The sequence below is a fragment of the Hyposmocoma kahamanoa genome, unplaced genomic scaffold (assembly GCF_003589595.1).
Source record: "Hyposmocoma kahamanoa isolate Upper Pololo Valley unplaced genomic scaffold, ASM358959v1 138, whole genome shotgun sequence".
Taxonomy (NCBI): Eukaryota; Metazoa; Arthropoda; class Insecta; order Lepidoptera; family Cosmopterigidae; genus Hyposmocoma; species Hyposmocoma kahamanoa.
In genome coordinates this window covers 2242682-2261829 of record NW_020653492.1, presented here as the reverse complement: position 1 = coordinate 2261829, position 19148 = coordinate 2242682, and the positions used below count along the sequence as shown (strand labels likewise).

Below are 19148 nucleotides of genomic sequence, written 5' to 3'. Positions count from 1 at the left end.
TTACCCAATAACTAATACATAGAAAAACTATATAATAAAAACTGTAATGGCATTACAATATTATGTTTCACACTACTTCGCTGCAACTTGACCATACAAAAGAATCATTGTAGAACTGCTCTTATTTGATTATACTAATCGAAAAATCGAGTAGAATAACAAAATCACGTTAATGTTTAAATAAAAGCGCTCGAGAGTTTAACCTTAAGAGCTAATTTAACATTTCTGTGAGCTAATTATTGAGTTTACTCTGGTGAAACAAGATTAAATATCACCTGATACAATTGTTAATTTATACGTCGTTATGTCTACAAAACAATATAAGATCAATAATATTAGGGCTAAGGGTCAACGACACCCATTGACTCACAGGGCGCCTAAACATTAGACGCTTATAGAAGCACTACATTGGCATCACTGTGACGCTGCTGCCGCGCCACTACTAAAGCCGAGTTTTCACAATACGAGTGCTTTCGTAGCGAGTGCTCTTGTACGAGTCTGATCGTATAGGAAACCACTCGGATTTCGGTTTACACTTTACAGGCTCATCAGCATCCGAGTAGCATTTGTTTCTTTGAACAATCAAAATGACGAAGACTGATATGCTGCTTCGAGGCATACGAGTTGAAAGCTATACAAGGCCAAAGTACAAACTCATGACAGGGAAAAGCAAGTGAAACATTTAGACCAGAAAATGGATTTTAAGACGTGACTAATTAAGGGCTTTAAAATAAATTTATTCGTAAAGTGGAAGAGACAACACGTTTAAAACCATTAGGTTTTATTTTCTTAGGTGGCGCCATTTTGTTTTCATAAAATGATCCGAGTATACTCGTAAGAATAAAACCGCGTCCGAGTCCACTCTGATCGGATTCGCTGACGTTCGAGTGCGCTCTGGCCACGTGTTTAGACGTTACGAGTGTGGACTCGGTTCGAGCGTACTCGTATAGTGCAAACCTGGCTTAACTTTCATACAATATTTAGAAACGCAGTTTCAGCGCCACTGGTGCAGTCACAATTAGTGATCTAAAAATTACTGAAGTGCTGTTATATTTGCATGCAACCCGCAATGTGAAACTTTTAATTGCTTCTAACTGTTGTTTGATAACGTTCTGGAAGTAATTAACTATTCGACAAAGGAATAAAATGTTATCTAAATAAAAAATGCAACTTTCCGCGTAAACTAAAAAATAACATGCTTATAAATACATAGTTGTCACCTTAATAATCTATCGCCCAATTGTACAAACTCCATGAACTTAAATGCTCCCAAAAGCAACTTGCTGTCTCTAGATTTGCTTTGACAAAGTAGAGAACAGTGAGCAACATTAACTTAGTTTTCTACAACTTGTTGTATATTTTAAATGTAAATGTAATTGGTATAGGAATGGGGCCGACTGTTTTCCTTCCTCTAAGGGCCGACTGGTAAAAGCCTAATAGCAGGTGGCACTCAAAAACTATCCCTTGAAGTTGACATATTTGTTATTATTCGTGTAGAAATCCATGACAGAAAATTAAAAAAGAAATTGCCACAGTACATGGCTCGATGATATTTTAAATTTTAATACAAAATCGTAGTATATAGTATACAATGAACCCAATTTATATGTAATTAACTTTAACAAGTAGGATATTTCCCACGGGCAGAATATTAAATATTTATAACTAACAATAACGTTTATTCCAATGTCATAGTCTTGCAAAAAAACAGTTTTTATTTTATAACCGATTTCAAAAAAGGAAAATGTTATCTATTGGACTGTATTATTATTTTTTAGACTGACATTCGTGAACCGATTTCGATGATTATTTTTTTTGTACCTCAATAGTGGTCCCATTCAAATTTGAAGAAAATATTTCATCTGTAGGAGTGGCTAATTAGGACATAAATCTCGTTGATTGGATTTCACTAAATTTCCGTTAACCGATTTCAACAAAACTTGGTAAATAGATGTAATTCCACAAACTTTTGAGGTCGGTTTTATATATAAATAGAGACTGTGACGTAAATGTCACCACTGGCCCGACAGACAGTATATCAAAGCAACTGATGTAATTATTTTTCGCTTTATTTGTTTAGCCTCTACTTGGTGGCAACTACGACAGCGTTTTTGGCAGCTAAAATCTTGTTGCGCCTTAACGGAGAGTATAAGTATTAACCGATATAATGAATAACCTGTTACTCCAGTAGTGGAACTTTATATGGACTGTTTCCCACATTTAAAATTTAACAACCAAACACTACATTACTTTAAACCAATTTGTCGACGAAAGAAATAATAAAAAATAGCAAATTTTTGAATGCGTTTTAGCATAATAAAAGGTGACGCATTTGGAATGGCTTTTAATTTATTAAAAATTCGATATAATACACAAACCACTCTTAATAAATAGTTATGCCTAAATTGCACTAGCTAAATTTTATTACAATGACGTATCCAACATTCAATGAGGACGTGTAGCCTTGTGTCGTTATACTCCAGATACCAGCGATGGCATAAAGCATGATATTTTATCACTTTTCGTAAATACACATTTAAAATGAATAACTAAGGTTCAGTTTGAAATGAACTATTTGGCATATTTTTGGAGGTGATTCTACTCATCCATACGAACAGCGTTTGCTGGGACCCCACCCTTAAACCGGGTTACAAATAAGGTTATTTTAGATTATCATAGCTGGGTAGATTTACTCGTGATTTGAAATTATTCTCCATGGTAAAGATTGCACGTATAAATGAGTAGAATTAGGAAGCCACCGTACTTGTCAGAAAAGCTTTATTGCACGGATGTGAAGATATTTTCTAACCGGCTCAAGCCCTTCCCATCAAAACTTTGTACAATAAAATGGCTAACTTTGTTTTTTTAGCATTAGACAGAAGAACATTTTTGGTCTTTTATTCAGTCATGTTGTTAAGCAAAGCAATTTAATAAAAACCGTAAGGCACAATTTGTATTGCGGCGGAACGGAATGAAAGCGAATTTTGTAACGATATTGCATGCGTAGCGTAATGCATAGTGTAATGAACTTTATGGTCCAGAAGCAGTGATGGTAAATCTGAAAGTTAACCGTCACTGTTTGTTTGTTTACAGTAATTTGTTATTCTAAACAATCCGGAGTATAAGTGACCAAATAAAGGTGTTAAGGGTTTTCATTCATAGACCATATTCTACCGAGTAAAAGACCACATTCCTCACATGCTGGATACAAGATCTCGGTAAGGTATGAATTACAAATCATTAAATATATGCACTCAGTCCTTACTAAGATTTTTTTAATGAATTTGATCATTTAATTGATCATAATCGTTTCCCATTTCCTTACTTATATGTGTATTTATAGTTACTATTTAAATCATAATGGCAAAGTTTTAGGACTGCGACTTACTGATTTAGTAGTTCTTTTGGAAATTATAAGTAGTAGCCTTAGAATAATAACGCATAGAAACCTAGTCCGCACACGCTAACTGAAGCAAATTGAAGCGCGGCTAAAGGGCCTACACGAGCGGGCGGGCCTTCAGTGCTCAAGGTCAACTTGCACCGCGAACAGATCAAGAATTTTAGCTAAAAATGACGAAATGTGCTGTAAATGAGTGTAAAAATACGTCAGACAAACATAAAATAGATACTAACATCACATTCCACAAGGAAGTAACGCGTTTCAACTTGTATTTTTATATAAATATTCACTAAAACCGAAAATTAACCTACTACTAAAACTAGCCTACATGAATTAGATTTTTGCCTCACTTGTGACAGTTCGTTTGATATGAAACTATCATTCTATGCGTTATTATTCTAAGGTAGTAGCAATATTGTAACTAACCTGTAGGGCTAGCATGACAGTACGCGACTTGCGCGAGAGCGACATAAGGCGCGAGATATTGCATTCTCTATGCGATAATAATAGTGTGTCGCGCTTTATTTCACTTTCGCGCAAGTAGCGTCTTACGTGCTAGCCGCACTGATGCATAGCTTTAGCAGAGAAAATATTTTGCAATTGTGAACTTTGCTCTTATGAGTTTAAGTTTTATTTACATAAGTTGTCTTTAGTCACTGAATATTTTGCCGCTTTTATACTACTGTTCTTCTGTCGTTGAGCGGCGGATTTTATCAGTTACTCGAGACGAAATTACAATTATAATAACACTCACTAACGCACGATACTATTTCATATATATTATTCCATTAATTTTTCTAAGTCCATTTCGTTAGTTTTGGAATTAGGACTGTACACTATGGCAGTAATTTATCAGACCCGAAATTCTAGCTATTTGTGACTGTGGTTCACGTTTCTGGTTATGTTAACAAATCAAAGCAACTACCAACAAGACAGGACCCGCATTTATTGCCCGGCGCGGAAGTAAACGCGTGTTAATGTTAACTGGACGTTTCTTTAATTTGTGAAAACCACTCTACGGTGACACACGGGCACAGACACTCAATCCCAATTCAGACGCCCTTGTACATACAGTAACCATATAGATCCATCACCATATATATATATATCTACATAAATACTACAAATGTTCCTTATTCCTAAAACCTCGAGCTATCCTTAATCCCGTGTTATAAAATGGGGACTATTTTACAAGTGTCTTATATAATTATAACCGGGTTCTTTTACATAGATATCTTCTAGACTTAGTTCTTAGCTCCTTAGCGAGATGGTGACAGTGGCAGAAAATAAGTTTGTCGCGAAGTGAGAAGAAAATGTTTATTTTAATTTTTTTTTTATAAAATCAAGTGACGGGACGAACAATTCGTGCACCTGATGTTAAGCTGCACGCCTGTCCATAACAGTTGCAGTGCCACTCAGAGCTTTAAATCGCAAAGATCTGAAGGGCACTGCCACTGCGTCTGTCACCCTGAGACAAAAGTTGACAAGTCCCATGTGCCTGTAATTTCATCAGCACCCTTACTTACCCTTCAAAACTGGAACACAATAATGCTGACATTACTGCTTGGTGGCAGAAATAGGTGGCAGTACTACCCTGGACGAACTCTTTCACATGGAGCTCTATTGCTACTATATAAATATTATGAAATCGGTTTTTATCATTTGGAATGTATTCCTGATAGACCAGAAAGGCTAGCACGGCAGGGTGCGAACGACATAAAACGCGAGATACTGTTATTCTTGCGCAGAAATTCCGCGCTATATATCGTTCTACACTCCCTACTACCACATTCCTTTCCCATGGAGGCATATTACGTGCTTTTTCATCCATTATTCGCTGCCCAGGAACGGAATTCTCTGCCTGCGACTGTTTTCGAGCACATATAACCCGAGTATCTTTTGGGCGACCTCGTACCATCGTAGACCCTATCTCGGATTGAGTAGCGATCAAAAGCAAGTCCATTTACTTAAAAAACAAAAATACTTATGCATTTCCTTTCCAGTATGGTTATCAGGCACATTTACAATGGTGGCGATTTTTTTTACATGAACGTTGTCATTGTCAGCGTTTGCCTGATATATTTTTTCTTCTCGCTTTGCAACATCCCTTATAAAGGTACTTACCCGAGTACAGTCCTAATATATACAGATCAGGCATCACTTCCACGCGAGTTTGAGCATTTTCCTGGACGCGAAGTACTTGGTGCTGTACGTGGCCACTATTAACGCCGTCAGCACTATTGATATGAGGGAGTAGTCGAAGTCGTCTTTTAAGAGATCGAAGGTTTTCGATGGCGCTACTCGCGTGTAGAAAAGATCTAAAACAAAAGAGAGTTTTAGTTGTTTACATCGAGTATATAAACAGAAATAGAGACGAAATGTCATTTAATTTATTTGAAAACGATTCTGCCATATCATTACTGTGACAACTGCGCTCCGATTGGCCAGTCTGAATTCGAAACAATTGACTGTTGTCGTCAACTGTTTCACTTCAAATCGACCAGGTAACTTGAGCTTTGCTATAATGGACGAAAATTGAAAAAAATCCATATTTCATATTTAATTACCGATGAAATTTGATAACGTTTGCTTTGTAATTAGATGTTTTGCTGATTTTCCCCACACCACCGAATGGAACAGCCTGTCATTGTTAGAGATATTATCATTATTACAATAAATATATATTTTTTGGAATATACGGAGACATACACACAGGTCAGTTGTTGGCGTTGTACTATTTCAGTGCAAACGAGAGTTGATATTTATAAGTGATGTATCACTGATGAGTTACCACGAATGCATGGCCCTTATTTCGTCTCATTTCTGCTTATATACTCGATGGTTGTTTATAAGCGTTGATATGGTGTCGATTCAATGACTTCAAATTATTTATGTATTTTCAAATATTGAATGTCACGACGTTTGACCACCACGATATTCAATTATTTTATGAAATTACTCTACTAGCAATTATTAATACAAAGATCGAAACTTAGAAAAAATTCCTTCGATCCGGGTGGATTCGAACCAACGTCTTCCCGCAAACCGTGCCAGACACTATGCCAACTAAACCACGGAACGATCTAGCGGACCTTACGAATCTTTGTATGTAAGAGTTGAAGATCGTTGAATTTTTTCTAAATTTTCAATCTTTGTATTAATGTTTATGTGTTATTTGATTTTAAAATCGGAACTTTATCCTGTATAGACGTAATTTATTTGCCTAGATATTTCAGACATGTTGCAGCGTTTATGGTGTCGTCCAGTCCCTTCGAGACCGTCCATACGTTGCAACACGTCCGAAACGTCAAGTAAAATAAAATATGTTTATTCCTATGTAATAAAATAATATAAGTAATAAAATATGTGTATGTCCTAATTTTAAAATTAAATAATGTGTGGAAAACGTATAAATCAACGTTTTTTTTTATAAATTATTAGTGCGCATTTGACCTCCATGTCACCTAATGGAAAGTGACGATGAGGTCGACGATGGAGCACACACACCTAAATAATGCCTATTCACTCTTGCCTTGAAAATGCCCAAGTTATAACGTTCAGGGAACAAGTCTGCAGGCAGGGAATTCCACTCCATAGCAGTTCGCCGTATAAATGTGGAAACATAAATCTTCGTGCGAACCTTTGGAGTATCCACAACATAGGGGTGGAACCCAAGCCTATGTCTGGTCCCCCGGTGATGGAAAGGGGAAGGCGGAATTAAATTGTGTAATTCCATCGTACACTCTCCGCGATATATTCTGTAAAATACCGATAAGCAGGCAACTTTACGGCGGTGTTCAAGACTGCAGAATCGCCTCCACTAATTCCAATAATTTATGTGTTGCTGTGATATAAAAAAATATGGCTGTCACTATTTAACTAATATAATGTGAAGTTCAAGATTTAGGGGAAAAAATGCCTCTGCGTATGAAATTTCAAATGCCTACGCTATGTATACGCTATTTTTTTTATTCGTATACATTTTTATTTACGTTATTAATATTCAATATGTAGTATTTTTAGTTAACATACTAAGAAATTTTTTGGTTGCATAAATTTTGTATTACCTAATCCATTCCGTACTGTCTGCAACGTTCTTTCTGCGGCATATCAGTGATATGTTGATTCCAGGTACCTATGCGTTTGCTGATGGCAGCACAGTTGTGGATAGTATATATATATATCTCATTTAGATTACTTACCTAATCCAGTAGCAAGTACTAAACAAGTAGACTCGAGTCCTGAAGGCGCTGTGTGGATGGCCTTTATTTTCAATAACGTCCTATTGTAGTTGATGACAGCTTCGGAAGGCAGAGGCAGTTCAGGCGCGTAGGGAATCAGTCCTTCTTCTCGCTGGTCTGGCGTGGGAGTTACTGGTCTTCTAGGTTCTAGATATACCCATGGCATTTCTATTATCGCGCCCGTTGACAGACCCACTGCAAAAAATAATTTTTTTTTAAATATGGAGACGAGTCTCCATAGTATGGCATTTTTCCGTCATTTTAACATGTAACAAAGTGGCGGACAGGACCGCCATTTTAACTTATATCAAAATGGCGGACAGGATCTAGCACAAAAGGTTCAAATTCTTTTACATAAAATTTTGTGCTTGGGAGCATTTCCATTTTGTCGATACAAAAGGTCTTTTTCACGAGTTGTACAATTATAATACAATAAAAAACAGTATCGAATAATCTCTGCTAATGGCAAATGAAATTAGAAAGTTTTCTACGAGCTAGCTACATAATAAGACATCTTGTCAGTCTTTTTAATATTAGATACAAATTTATAGTTACTGGTAGTGAATTATTTTTAAAAGAGCGATGGTAACTTAGTGGGAGAATTTGTATCTGAGACCGCTATAAAACCGAGACAGAAATAAACGACTAATTTTCGCCCTAAAGTGGCGCTTTAAAATTGTTATCTTTACATTTACGATATGTGATTTTGCTGTCTGCGCGACTAATCATAACTAATAGTTAATTTGGCGTTTTAATGTGGTTATGTTAGCTTGTTTTTTGCCATATCATAGGTAAGTTGGTGGCAATCGGTCTTTTAGGTCGTCTGTCATCGTGACTTTAGGTGTGATTTGTGGTTGTCTATATTTTTTGTATGATACTAAAGTGACGGGACGAACAAGTCGTGGGCCTGGTGGTAAGCGACACGCCTGTTCATAACAGTTGCAGTGCCACTCAGAACTTTAAATCGCAAAGATCTGAGGGGCTTTGCGCCCTTGCGTACTTTGAGACATAAGTTGACAAGTCCCACATGCCTGTAATTTCACCAGCACCCTTAACCCCTCAAAACCGGAACGCAGGTGGCAGTACTTCCCAGGACGAACTCTTTCACAAGGAGCTTTACTGCTACAGTGTGTGTTCCTCCATGGCCCAAGGTTTCCCTAGTGCGGAGCTACAATAAGTGTGTGCGTGAAAAAAATAAAATGGAGAGTGGGAAAGTCAAGTACGTACGCAGCACGTGCTTGTCGGTGAGCGCCCGCTCTGTGGTGGTGGCGGCTGCGGCCGTGGGCTGCGCGGGCACGATGTAGGCCAGGCGTTCCACGCTGGGGGCGCGCTCCGTGGCCAGCGAACTAAACGGGGCCCCCGCGGGGGACCAGCGGTGCTTGCCCTCGTACAGCTCCATCGTGGCTGAGTAATACAAACACACGTTGCAGTTATTCAAAGGTGATAACCACAAAAAGCGCTTTATGTGTGTTCATCCTAGAAATTGTTGGTAAATTGTATTGTTTACGACAAGAATTTTAGATACAAGATTTAAGAGGTAGGGTACATTTGAAGTGCATTGTAATAGGTTGGTCAAAAAGTGGAATAGTCTAATGGGTTGGTCAAAAAAAAGATGTTTTTTCTTTTAAAAAGTTACATTGTCTGTGATCATTTTTTAAATAATAATATTTTAGCGCACGTTACAAATAGGCGGGAAAGTTTTAACATTATAATTAATGAAAATTGTTCAGAATTTTTGAATCGTAAAGGTGTCAAACCACACGCATATTTTCAAAGCCGTCAAAAACTATTGCAGCTAGGTTGGAATGTGTTGCCTTATCCATCGTATTCGCCCGGCATAATCCCTTCCGATTTTCACTTCGGTCTTTACAATTCTTCGAAAGGACACGACTTTTATAAGAAGAGACCATCTAAACACATTTAGAACTGTATTTTTTAAAACAATAATTTTTACTATTCTAAAATTACCCGAAAGATGGCAAGAGATTGTAAATCAATATGGCCGATAAATAATTGATTAAAATTTGATATTTATTTTTTTAAATGTTTTTAATTTATAGTCCGCTAACCCAATGTTAAGAGCATGACTGACCGATCTCCGTCCGGCGGTGCTTGTCGTTGTAGTAGAGGTAGGCGAGGAAGTTCTCGCTGTGCACGGCCAGCGGCAGCGCGCGCGCGCGCCGGTGCGCCTGCGCCGCCACCACGCCGCCCGACACCGCGTCCACGCACGTCGCCACCACCACGTCTGGGCCAGGTTAACGATGGCTTTGTTACAATACATTCATTCTTAGGGTTATTTCTCATTACTCCTGTGCCCGTACCGACAAACTTAAATAATTCAAACTAAAAATATAGAAGCGCACTAACAATTAGTTGTCAATAAAAATATTGTAGGCAGACAAAATATAAGCAAACACAGATTATACGACACGGCAGAGCGTACTAGATGCAGTAATGACACATTCAGAAATATGTAAATATAATTTTCTTCTTTCAGTAATAATTTGTTATATTATACAACAACAAGTGACGGAACGAACAAGTCGTGAGCCTGACGATAAGCTACACGCCTGTCCATAACAGTTGCAGTGCCACTTAGAGCTTTAAATCGCAAAGACCTGTGGGGCACTGCCACTGTGCCCGTCACCCTGACACATGAGACACGAGAACCTGAGACAATTATATATTATATTCTTCGTACGGATAAAGAGTAGCGAGTGTTACCTTTGTGCAACGCGTCGGGTCCCTCAGTGATGAACAGCACAACGTTAGGGTTGATGTATTTGTACAGCACGCTGCGGTCGCCCAGGACCCGCCCGGGCGAATAAACTCGTTCGTTGGCTGGCTTACCCACCACCGTTACTATTCTGTGGCCAGAGTTGTCATCGCCGCCGAGGTTTAGCGACCACGTCTTTTCTGCTATTACTGCCTGTGAATGCAATGAATTTACATAACGATTACACAATGATGGAATATCAAGTCGAAAACTTCGAAATATACGTGAAAGTGTTAGTTATTCGATTTATTGAGTGATTGCTTTAGAATTTTAACCAAACAGGTTTGTTTACTTTTTGTTGAAAATGTATTGGAACAGACAATAACTAAAATATGCTATAGCTTTTTGATCTAGCCGATTCGATTTGCCTTTCTAATGAATTGGTTTGCTTGAAAATCGCATTGAAATAAACCGACACAAAAAATCGTTAGATCATACGATCTTGAACCGATTTTCGTACAAATTAGTGGTGAGAATCCACAGGTGTGCAATTGTGAGTTATCTTTTTTAATCGAAATTTGTAATAAGTATGGAATTATACCAAATTCCGTACTCACTGTTTCTGCCCACGATTTTGGGAAGAAATGGATTAAAACCCGGTGCTTTGGGGAAAACCCGGGTGAAATGGTTGTGACCAACTGCCCAGCTCTGTTTACGCGTGCAATAAGCAGATTGCTAAGTTAGCAAAAATGTTACTAATACATCAGGTTTAAAATTGCACTTACTTTGCCGTCGTATCTGAGTGCGTACCCCTGTACTTTCGCTGTACTCCTCTCAGCTACGTACATGTACATATTTTCTACAAGTGGCGCTGCGGAACCTGGTAATACCTACAACAAAAACGTAAAACGTCATCAAACTATTATACCACTACTGGACACGGGTCTCCTCTAAGGAGAAGGTCAAGGTCATAGTCCGCCACGCTGGCCCAATGTGGAACTTCACTCGTTCTTCAAGGGTCGGGAAACTTCTTCGACATGCAAACATCACCTTCTTAAGCATGAGGTGTTGCTATTAAACATTTCTAAATAAATAAATAAATTAGACAATATCACATACGGTGCTCTGATCCCAAAGTACGTAACTAAAGTACTTGGGTGATGGAAATCGGAAATAACGACGGTACCACAAACACCCAGACCCGAGACAACTTAGAAAAGTTGTTACATTGGCCCGGCCGGGGATCGAACCCGGGACCTCAGAGATGGCGACACCATGAAAATCGGTGTGCAAGCCACTCGACCACGGAAGTCGACAGATATCTAATTTCTAAATATACGTATCAGCGTTGGGTTGTTTTGTATGTACAATCTAGCAAAAGTTTACTGGAGACCATTTTGGATCTGAAAACATTGAGATCCAAAATGGTCTCCTTACTGGATGTTAGTAATAAATAAAGTTTACTTTATATTACACATAAGAAAATGAGAAAAAAAAATTTTTTCTTTCTAACTTAGAAATTCAAGTCAAAGGTCGACCTCTGATTAAGAAACAAAAGTTCGGCCACAGGGGTACCTATCACAGTTCTCAATACATACTCACAAATTAAAAAAAAATTGCTGCTGAAGTTATGCTATCGCATACCCGTTATTTTTTAGGTTAGTTTGTTAGGTTTACCACGCGTACTAAATCTTTTATATGATAGTCTCAAGTTATATTAATTTAAAGTTTATTACATTGTGTAACTGGTCTTACCTGTACAGACTCGTCCTTGTATAGCAATATGAGCGCCTGCAATTTCTCATTGTCGGGTTTATGCAAAAGCGCGCACTGCAGCAACTGACTATCCAATTGCAGAATCCTTTCGCCAACGTAAGTGCCTCGAATAGGGTTTATACTTATTATTAGGCCGTTGCCAGTGTCCTAGAACAAACATGTGACAGCCTGTAGGATAGAAGACATCCAAATATCCAGGTGATAGCATTTCGAAATCAAACAGGTCAGTGCGTTCACGCAGCGATTGAATTAAATTAAAAAAAAAAAAAATTTGTTCAACAGGAATATTATTAATACAAAGATCGACCACTAAGAAAAATTCTTTCGATCCGGCTGGATTCGTACCAGAGCCGTCAGCATACCGTGCCTTACGCTCTCTCAACTGAGTTAGGGAACGAACCAACAAACGATTTGTTTCTATACGCTTGTTCTTTGTTTTTTTTTTACAATTAGGAATATGTTATATTTATTTTTTCAGTAATCGTGACCAGGGACCTTTTTTTTTGCTCGTAACATTGGTGTTATAAATATACGCGATAAAGAACCGAAAAAACTGTTTCATTTCGTATGTGTCACAGTCGCGAAAACCTAATAAGTCCTTATGAATTTAGTTAAATTGTGAAATAGACAGATTTTGAGCTCTATTGCACAGAAAATAAGTCGTATAACAGTGGTCAACACGTTGGCCTTAGGCTATTTGGCTTGGGACAGATCTAGGCTAGATACATTATGACAAAAAAAAGTTATTAATACAAAGTTCGAACACTCAGAAAAAAATCCTTGGATCCGGCCGGATTCGAAGTGACGTCTACTAGCAACGGGACGAACCAGCGGACCTCACGATTTTTTCTATGTGCTTGCGTGGTATCTTTGTATTTGGTTTTTCAATTACTTTATAGCCGTAGCGCCATCTATGAGAAATCTATGATATTTCGTCACCCAGTTAGATACCTTTACAGCTACCAGCCCCGGCTAGAGATGTCGTTATTCAGTGTACTTAAATTTTTATTGCATTGATATTCTATTACTTTTATGTGAAATTACTCCACTGTGTGTTATGTGCATGTGTGCTGTGTGCTGTGTGCATGTTATAATTATGAATACAAAGATCGAACACTCAGAAAAAAAACCTTCGATGCGGCCAGATTCGAACCGACGTCTTCTAGCATACCGTGCCAGACGCTATACCAACTAAGCTATAACAAACTAGTGGAGGAATTTCACATAAAAATAATTGAATATCAATTCAATAAAAAAAAAATAGTTTAAAACAAATGATCCTTACCATATCTTTCCCCACAATGGTGAGATAAGCGTCAAGTGGAGGATGTCGAGCTGTCCTTCTAGTGAAAACTATTACTCCGTCAGTATCCAACGATGGCTCGTAGCGCTGCCATAATATCGCCCCTGTGAGGTTGTCTATACCGAATATCTGGGAAATAAAACATAAAAAAAAGGTTATATTAATGGAGTTACATTTTTTACACGAATTAATTTTTAGTTTATGTACATTAATTACGTTGTGCGTTTCTTGATTAATTGTTACCATTAAGCTGATGGCTCTGAAGCCAATGCTTTATAAATAAATAAATAAGTTATATTAATGCATCTCCTAAAGACCCCCATTATACAAGTGTTGGCTTTTATATTTCGGGATAAGAGAACAATAACAAATATTTATCACAAAAATCACTTATTTGTTTTTCAAAATATTCCCCGTGAAGATCAAAATACTTATGCATGCATTTACACCAACTTTCGTAACACTTTTTCCACTCTAATTGAGGTGCCTCCAAAACATGCGTTTTAAATGCGTCAACCGCGTCATCATCTTCAGGCTTCAAAAAAGGTAGACCTCGAATTTTTTTTTGATGTGCTGGGATAAAAGGAAGTTATTGGGTAACAAATCAGAATTATACGGCAGATGACCCATCAAACCGACGTTTTAGGTGCTCATTAATTCAATGATTGATCCGATGTGTGAGAGCTCGCATTGTCGTGATGAAGCAGGATCCGTCTTCGACGATAGGTCTTTCTTATTTCTTCATTGACAACAGGCAAACAAATGGTTGCGTACCGTTCAGAATCGACCGTATACGTAGTTCTAATGGTACGGTTTCGATATACAATACAATATCTTTATTTGTGTTCCACAATGGTATACAAGGTATATAAAAGAAAGTTCTCACATCATGGACCCTTTCGGGCACAACAAAATAGAAGGGAAGAGAGTAAGAGCTGTTGCAAATTGTAAATGTAAAAACATTTTGTTAAAGAGTTTCGTTCAAAAAGTCTTTAATATCACAATAGCATTTACTTATTAATAATCGTTTTAGTTCTTTTTTTTAATTTTCAGTGCATCAGGTAGTTGATTATAAATTTTTATAGTCAAGACATGTGGGCTAGAGGAATATAGAGTTAATCTTGACATTGGAAGCATTAATCTATTTTTGTGACGTAATAAAAATTTTAATGGAATGTCTTGACGACGTTTAAAAAAATTTTGGTTATTGCGAATAAATGTATAAATCTCACATGTATACATATTGTCCACGCCGAAGGGCCCTTCAGGCTCCGCTCTCTTTTCCGTGCGCTGCGCCCTACTGACTAGTCGACTATTTGCAACATTTTATATTCATATACGTAATTTTCGCATTACAAATCTTCATTTTGTACCAAACTGTATTCTTCATTCCGCAACCCTTAAAAATATGTCCTCAGCAAGATATATTGAGGGAAGCGTGAGTAACTTGTGCTTCCGGAAGTGAGGTCGGCAATATGTCCAGTCTTTCCGATAAAATATGCAACTATTTGCTTTGAAGTGCTTCGTGCGCGAACAGCTTTCGTTGGATTGAGCTCATCTTGAAAGACCCACACAGTCGACTGCTAAGGGTCGATTCGTCTTCACGATCCGTCGTTTTAGACTTACCGAAACGACGAATCGATAGTGCGACGCCAGGGGAGCAGCAACAGATCGATACGATTATCATGATGATTGATTGAGAAACGGAATCGTCTGTATACGGGGGACATAGATAGAGGTCGTTTTTGCTTAGTTTTTCACGCCGTTTTGCCAATAAGGAAGCTCATATTTTAAGTATAATTTGTGTTTTATAAACTTGATTTGTCTTGGTACTTGTGGTGTGGTGACAGTGGCAGAAAATAAGTTTGTCGCGAAGTGAGAAGAAAATGTTTATTTTAATTTTTTTTTATAATATAAAGTGACGGGAGGAACAACTCATGCGCCTGATGGTAAGCTACACGCCTGTCCATAACAGTTGCAGTGCCACTCAAAAGCTTTAAATCGCAAAAATCTGAGGGGCACTGCCACTGCGTCCGTCACCCTGAAACATAAGTTGACAAGTCCCATGCGCCTGTAATTTCACCAGCACCATTACCATTCGAAATCGGAACACCGTAATGGTGACATTACTGCTTGGCGGTAGAAATAGGTAAGGTGGCAGTACAACCCTGGAGGAACTCTTTCACAAGGTGCTCCACTGCTACTAGACTAATAGTATATCCTGTTTGATATAAATATGTACAAAAACATTGTCGATACCTTGCCGGAATCAGTGACAAGCACGATAAGTTTGTGCAAGTTGAAGTAGTCTCTGACGAGTGGGGATGGCCCGCCGGCTTCAGTAGTCTCTCCGCGCCACAGCGTTTGCAGCTGCTGCGCTTGAGTCATCAGACGACGCGAGAACGCCGCCCAGATCGAACCTGGGGAAATTATATGAATTAAGGCCCCATTTCTTATCCCACGGAATTTGGTCAGTGTGCCTATTATCACTGCTGGTCATCGAGTATATAACCAGTAATAGAGACGAAATAAGGGTCATATATTCCTGGTACCTCATCAGTGATACATCACTTATAGACATCAACCCTAGTTTGCACTGAAATATACAAGCACCAACAACTGACCTGTGTGTTCGTCTCCGTATATTCCAAAAATATTCTGTATTTATTGTAATAAAGATAACATCTCTAACAATGGGGAGCTGTTCCATTCGGTGGTGTGGGGAAAAACAGCAAAACATCTAGTTACAAAACAAACGGAATCACATTTCATCGGTAATTAAATATGAAATACGTAATTTTGCAATATTCGTCCATTATAGCAAAGCTCGAGTTAAACTGGTCGATTTGATTTGAAACAATTGACGACAACAGTCAATGGTTTCAAATTCGGGCTAGCCAATCGGAGCGCAATTGTCACAGTAATGATATGGCAGAATAGTTTTCAAACAAATTAAATGACATTTCCTCTCTATTTCTAGTTATATACTCCATGCTGTTGATGTGCGAAAAGGTACACCTACACACATAAGTTTAGTGTATTTGTGTATATTTTCGTTACTGTACGTACATACCTTTGATACGTTGTTTAGACTTACGAATACAATAAATAACAATTTAGTGACTAAAGAGTTATTGTACTCGTAAATCTAAACAAGTTTTGAAAATATTGATTGTAATGAATATTATGATATTTTACTAACATGATATTATTTTTTTTTGTGAATTTATTCCACTATATTACAATTTAGAAAGCGACGTCTTTTGTCAACCTCTGGTAGTTGTAACGGTACCTGGTTGAGCGAAGAAAAATTTTCGTAGATTTCTCACAGATGGCGCTACGACAAAAAACCGTTAATTCTAAAAACAAGCATCTGTAAGAAAACGCATAGAAAAATTCGTAACGTCTGTTTACTTGATCTGTAGCACAATTGGTAGAGCGGTCGCCCTGATATGGCACAGATGCAGGTTTAGGTCCTGTCAGATCGAAGGAATTTTTCTTTGTGTTCGATCTTTGTATTAATAATTATAACTTTTGAAAATTGACACAAAACTGTGTTTAATTATGAAACAATTTAATTAATTATCTTAAATAGCATTTTGTCTGAAAATTCAAACTATATACAACGAAAATTTTCCTTTTCATTTCACTCGTCAGAATATGGGCAAAAATAACCGATAGAATTTATTTTGAACGTAAAATGTACATGTTATGGTTGATTTCTTAATTACTATGTTTCGTAGTTATCAAGAGATGGCGTTCGCTAGAACCTCCCATACAAAAACTCATAGAATGTCCTAAAGCGCTATCTATTTTCACAATATGGAGTTTCATATGACTGAAGTAACAAAAGATAACTGTGTCAGGGCAGGCTTTCTGCAGAACTTGCCAGGCGTACTACATGCAGAACAAAAACCGCGTGTCAAGAATTGTGATCTTTGTAATCGTCAAGAGTAAATGTGGACCTGCTAAAGTTCTAAATTGTTTCCACACCAAACTGTTTGTATTGAAATGTAAACATGTTTCAATTTGATTGAATATCATGATTTCTTTACTATATTAGTAACATTATTTATATTAACAAACACAAGTAGCCACGTTAAAGAAAAGACACGGGTTCGTGTCCAGACGGATCGAAGGAGTTTTTCCTTGTGTTTGTTCCATCTTTGTATAAATAAAAATAACAAACTAAGATAGAAAAGAAAAAATGGGAAGGCACGCCTGTCCCATAACAGTTGCAGTGCCACTTAAAGTTAAAAGACTTTTAAATCGCAAAGATCTGAGGGGCACTACCACTGCGCCCGTCACCCTGAGACATAAGTTGACAAGTCCCATGTGCCTGTAATTTCACCACCACACTTACCCTTCAAAAAGAGGAACGCAGTAATGCTCACTTGACTGCTTGGCAGCAGAAATAGTAAAGTAAATGTGCTCTATTGCTACTAAAACTTGCTTATTTTTAAAACTTTAGCATTACAATTGGATGTAGTCAAACAAAATGGATCCACATCCACTCATTTTCGAGATATGGCAGTTTGAAGTTTAAAAGTGTTTCTCACGCTTGCTTTATTTTGAAAACTCATAATGTCATGTAACTCGAGAGATATTTATTTATATGTTGGATTTTTTGCTGTTTTAAGAGGTTAGACTTTAGGTACCGTTTGGTACGTATCATTTTTTGATAATGTCGTGGATTGGATCCTTAACTACGTCCAATTATTATTACTAAAATTTATGCTTAACGATTAATTATAATGATTTACCCATTGAAGTGAAAGTTAAAACAAAATTCGTAAGTTAAAATGTATCTCGTCGCATAGAGATTTTTTGGACCCACTCTAAAATAGTCTTAAACGTGAAACCGTACTTACTATGCATCTTGACAGCTAGAAAAACACAAAACAACGTTAAGTACATTATTTTTAAGCACGTAAATAAACAATACCATAAATGACTGTACTTTGTTGTCTATAGCATGGTATGCTATGTAACTTGGCCATTGAGTTCGTAATCAGTTACCTATTTAGAGAAACATTCCATTCATTTTGTATAACATTGAATACACGTTTGTTTATTAATTTATCTTCAAGAATCTATACAACCTCAAATGGCTTTGGTTGATCCCGCATAACAGTGAAGTGTTGAATCAATCACTTCGGAAAAAAATATAGTAAAATTGAGGATATATACTGACTCCTTAGAATAATAACGCATAGAAACCTAGTCCGCACACGCTAAGTGAGGCAAATTGAAGCGCGCCCAATGGGCCTACACGAGCGGGCGGGCCTTCAGTGCTCAAGGGCAACTTGCACCGCGAACAGATCAAGAATTTTAGCTAAAAATGACGAAGTGTGCGGTAAATGAGTGTAAAAATACGTCAGACAAACGTAAAATAGATACTAACATCACATACCACAAGGAAGTAAAGCGTTTCAACTTGTATTTTTATATAAATATTCACTAAAACCGAAAATTAACCTACTACTAAAACTAGCCTACATGAATTTGATTTTTGCCTCATTTGTGACAGTTCGTTTGATATGAAACTATCATTCTATGCGTTATTATTCTAAGACTGACTCTATATTGTGTGAAAACACGATTCCTAAAAATTTTCACGATAGAAAAAATAACACAAACTTACTTCGAAATTTTACAAGAAAACCGCTGTATTCAATAGGTACTTCACATATACCAATTTCTTTTTTATAT

The 19148-nt window shown here is 37.4% G+C and overlaps 1 protein-coding gene across 1 annotated transcript; it reads right to left on the bottom strand.

The window, feature by feature from the left end:
* Positions 1–4940: 4940 nt before the first annotated feature.
* On the bottom strand, positions 4941–18318 carry LOC113240429 (ER membrane protein complex subunit 1). Its single transcript, XM_026477727.1, has 10 exons — positions 18308–18318; positions 15696–15856; positions 13419–13565; positions 12113–12280; positions 11143–11247; positions 10366–10570; positions 9734–9886; positions 8869–9045; positions 7603–7836; positions 4941–5718 (listed from the first exon to the last, which is right to left on the bottom strand). Exons 1-10 carry the CDS (start codon positions 18312–18314, stop codon positions 5558–5560), a joined length of 1518 nt encoding a protein of 505 aa, XP_026333512.1. The 5' UTR covers positions 18315–18318; the 3' UTR covers positions 4941–5557.
* Positions 18319–19148: the final 830 nt, after the last annotated feature.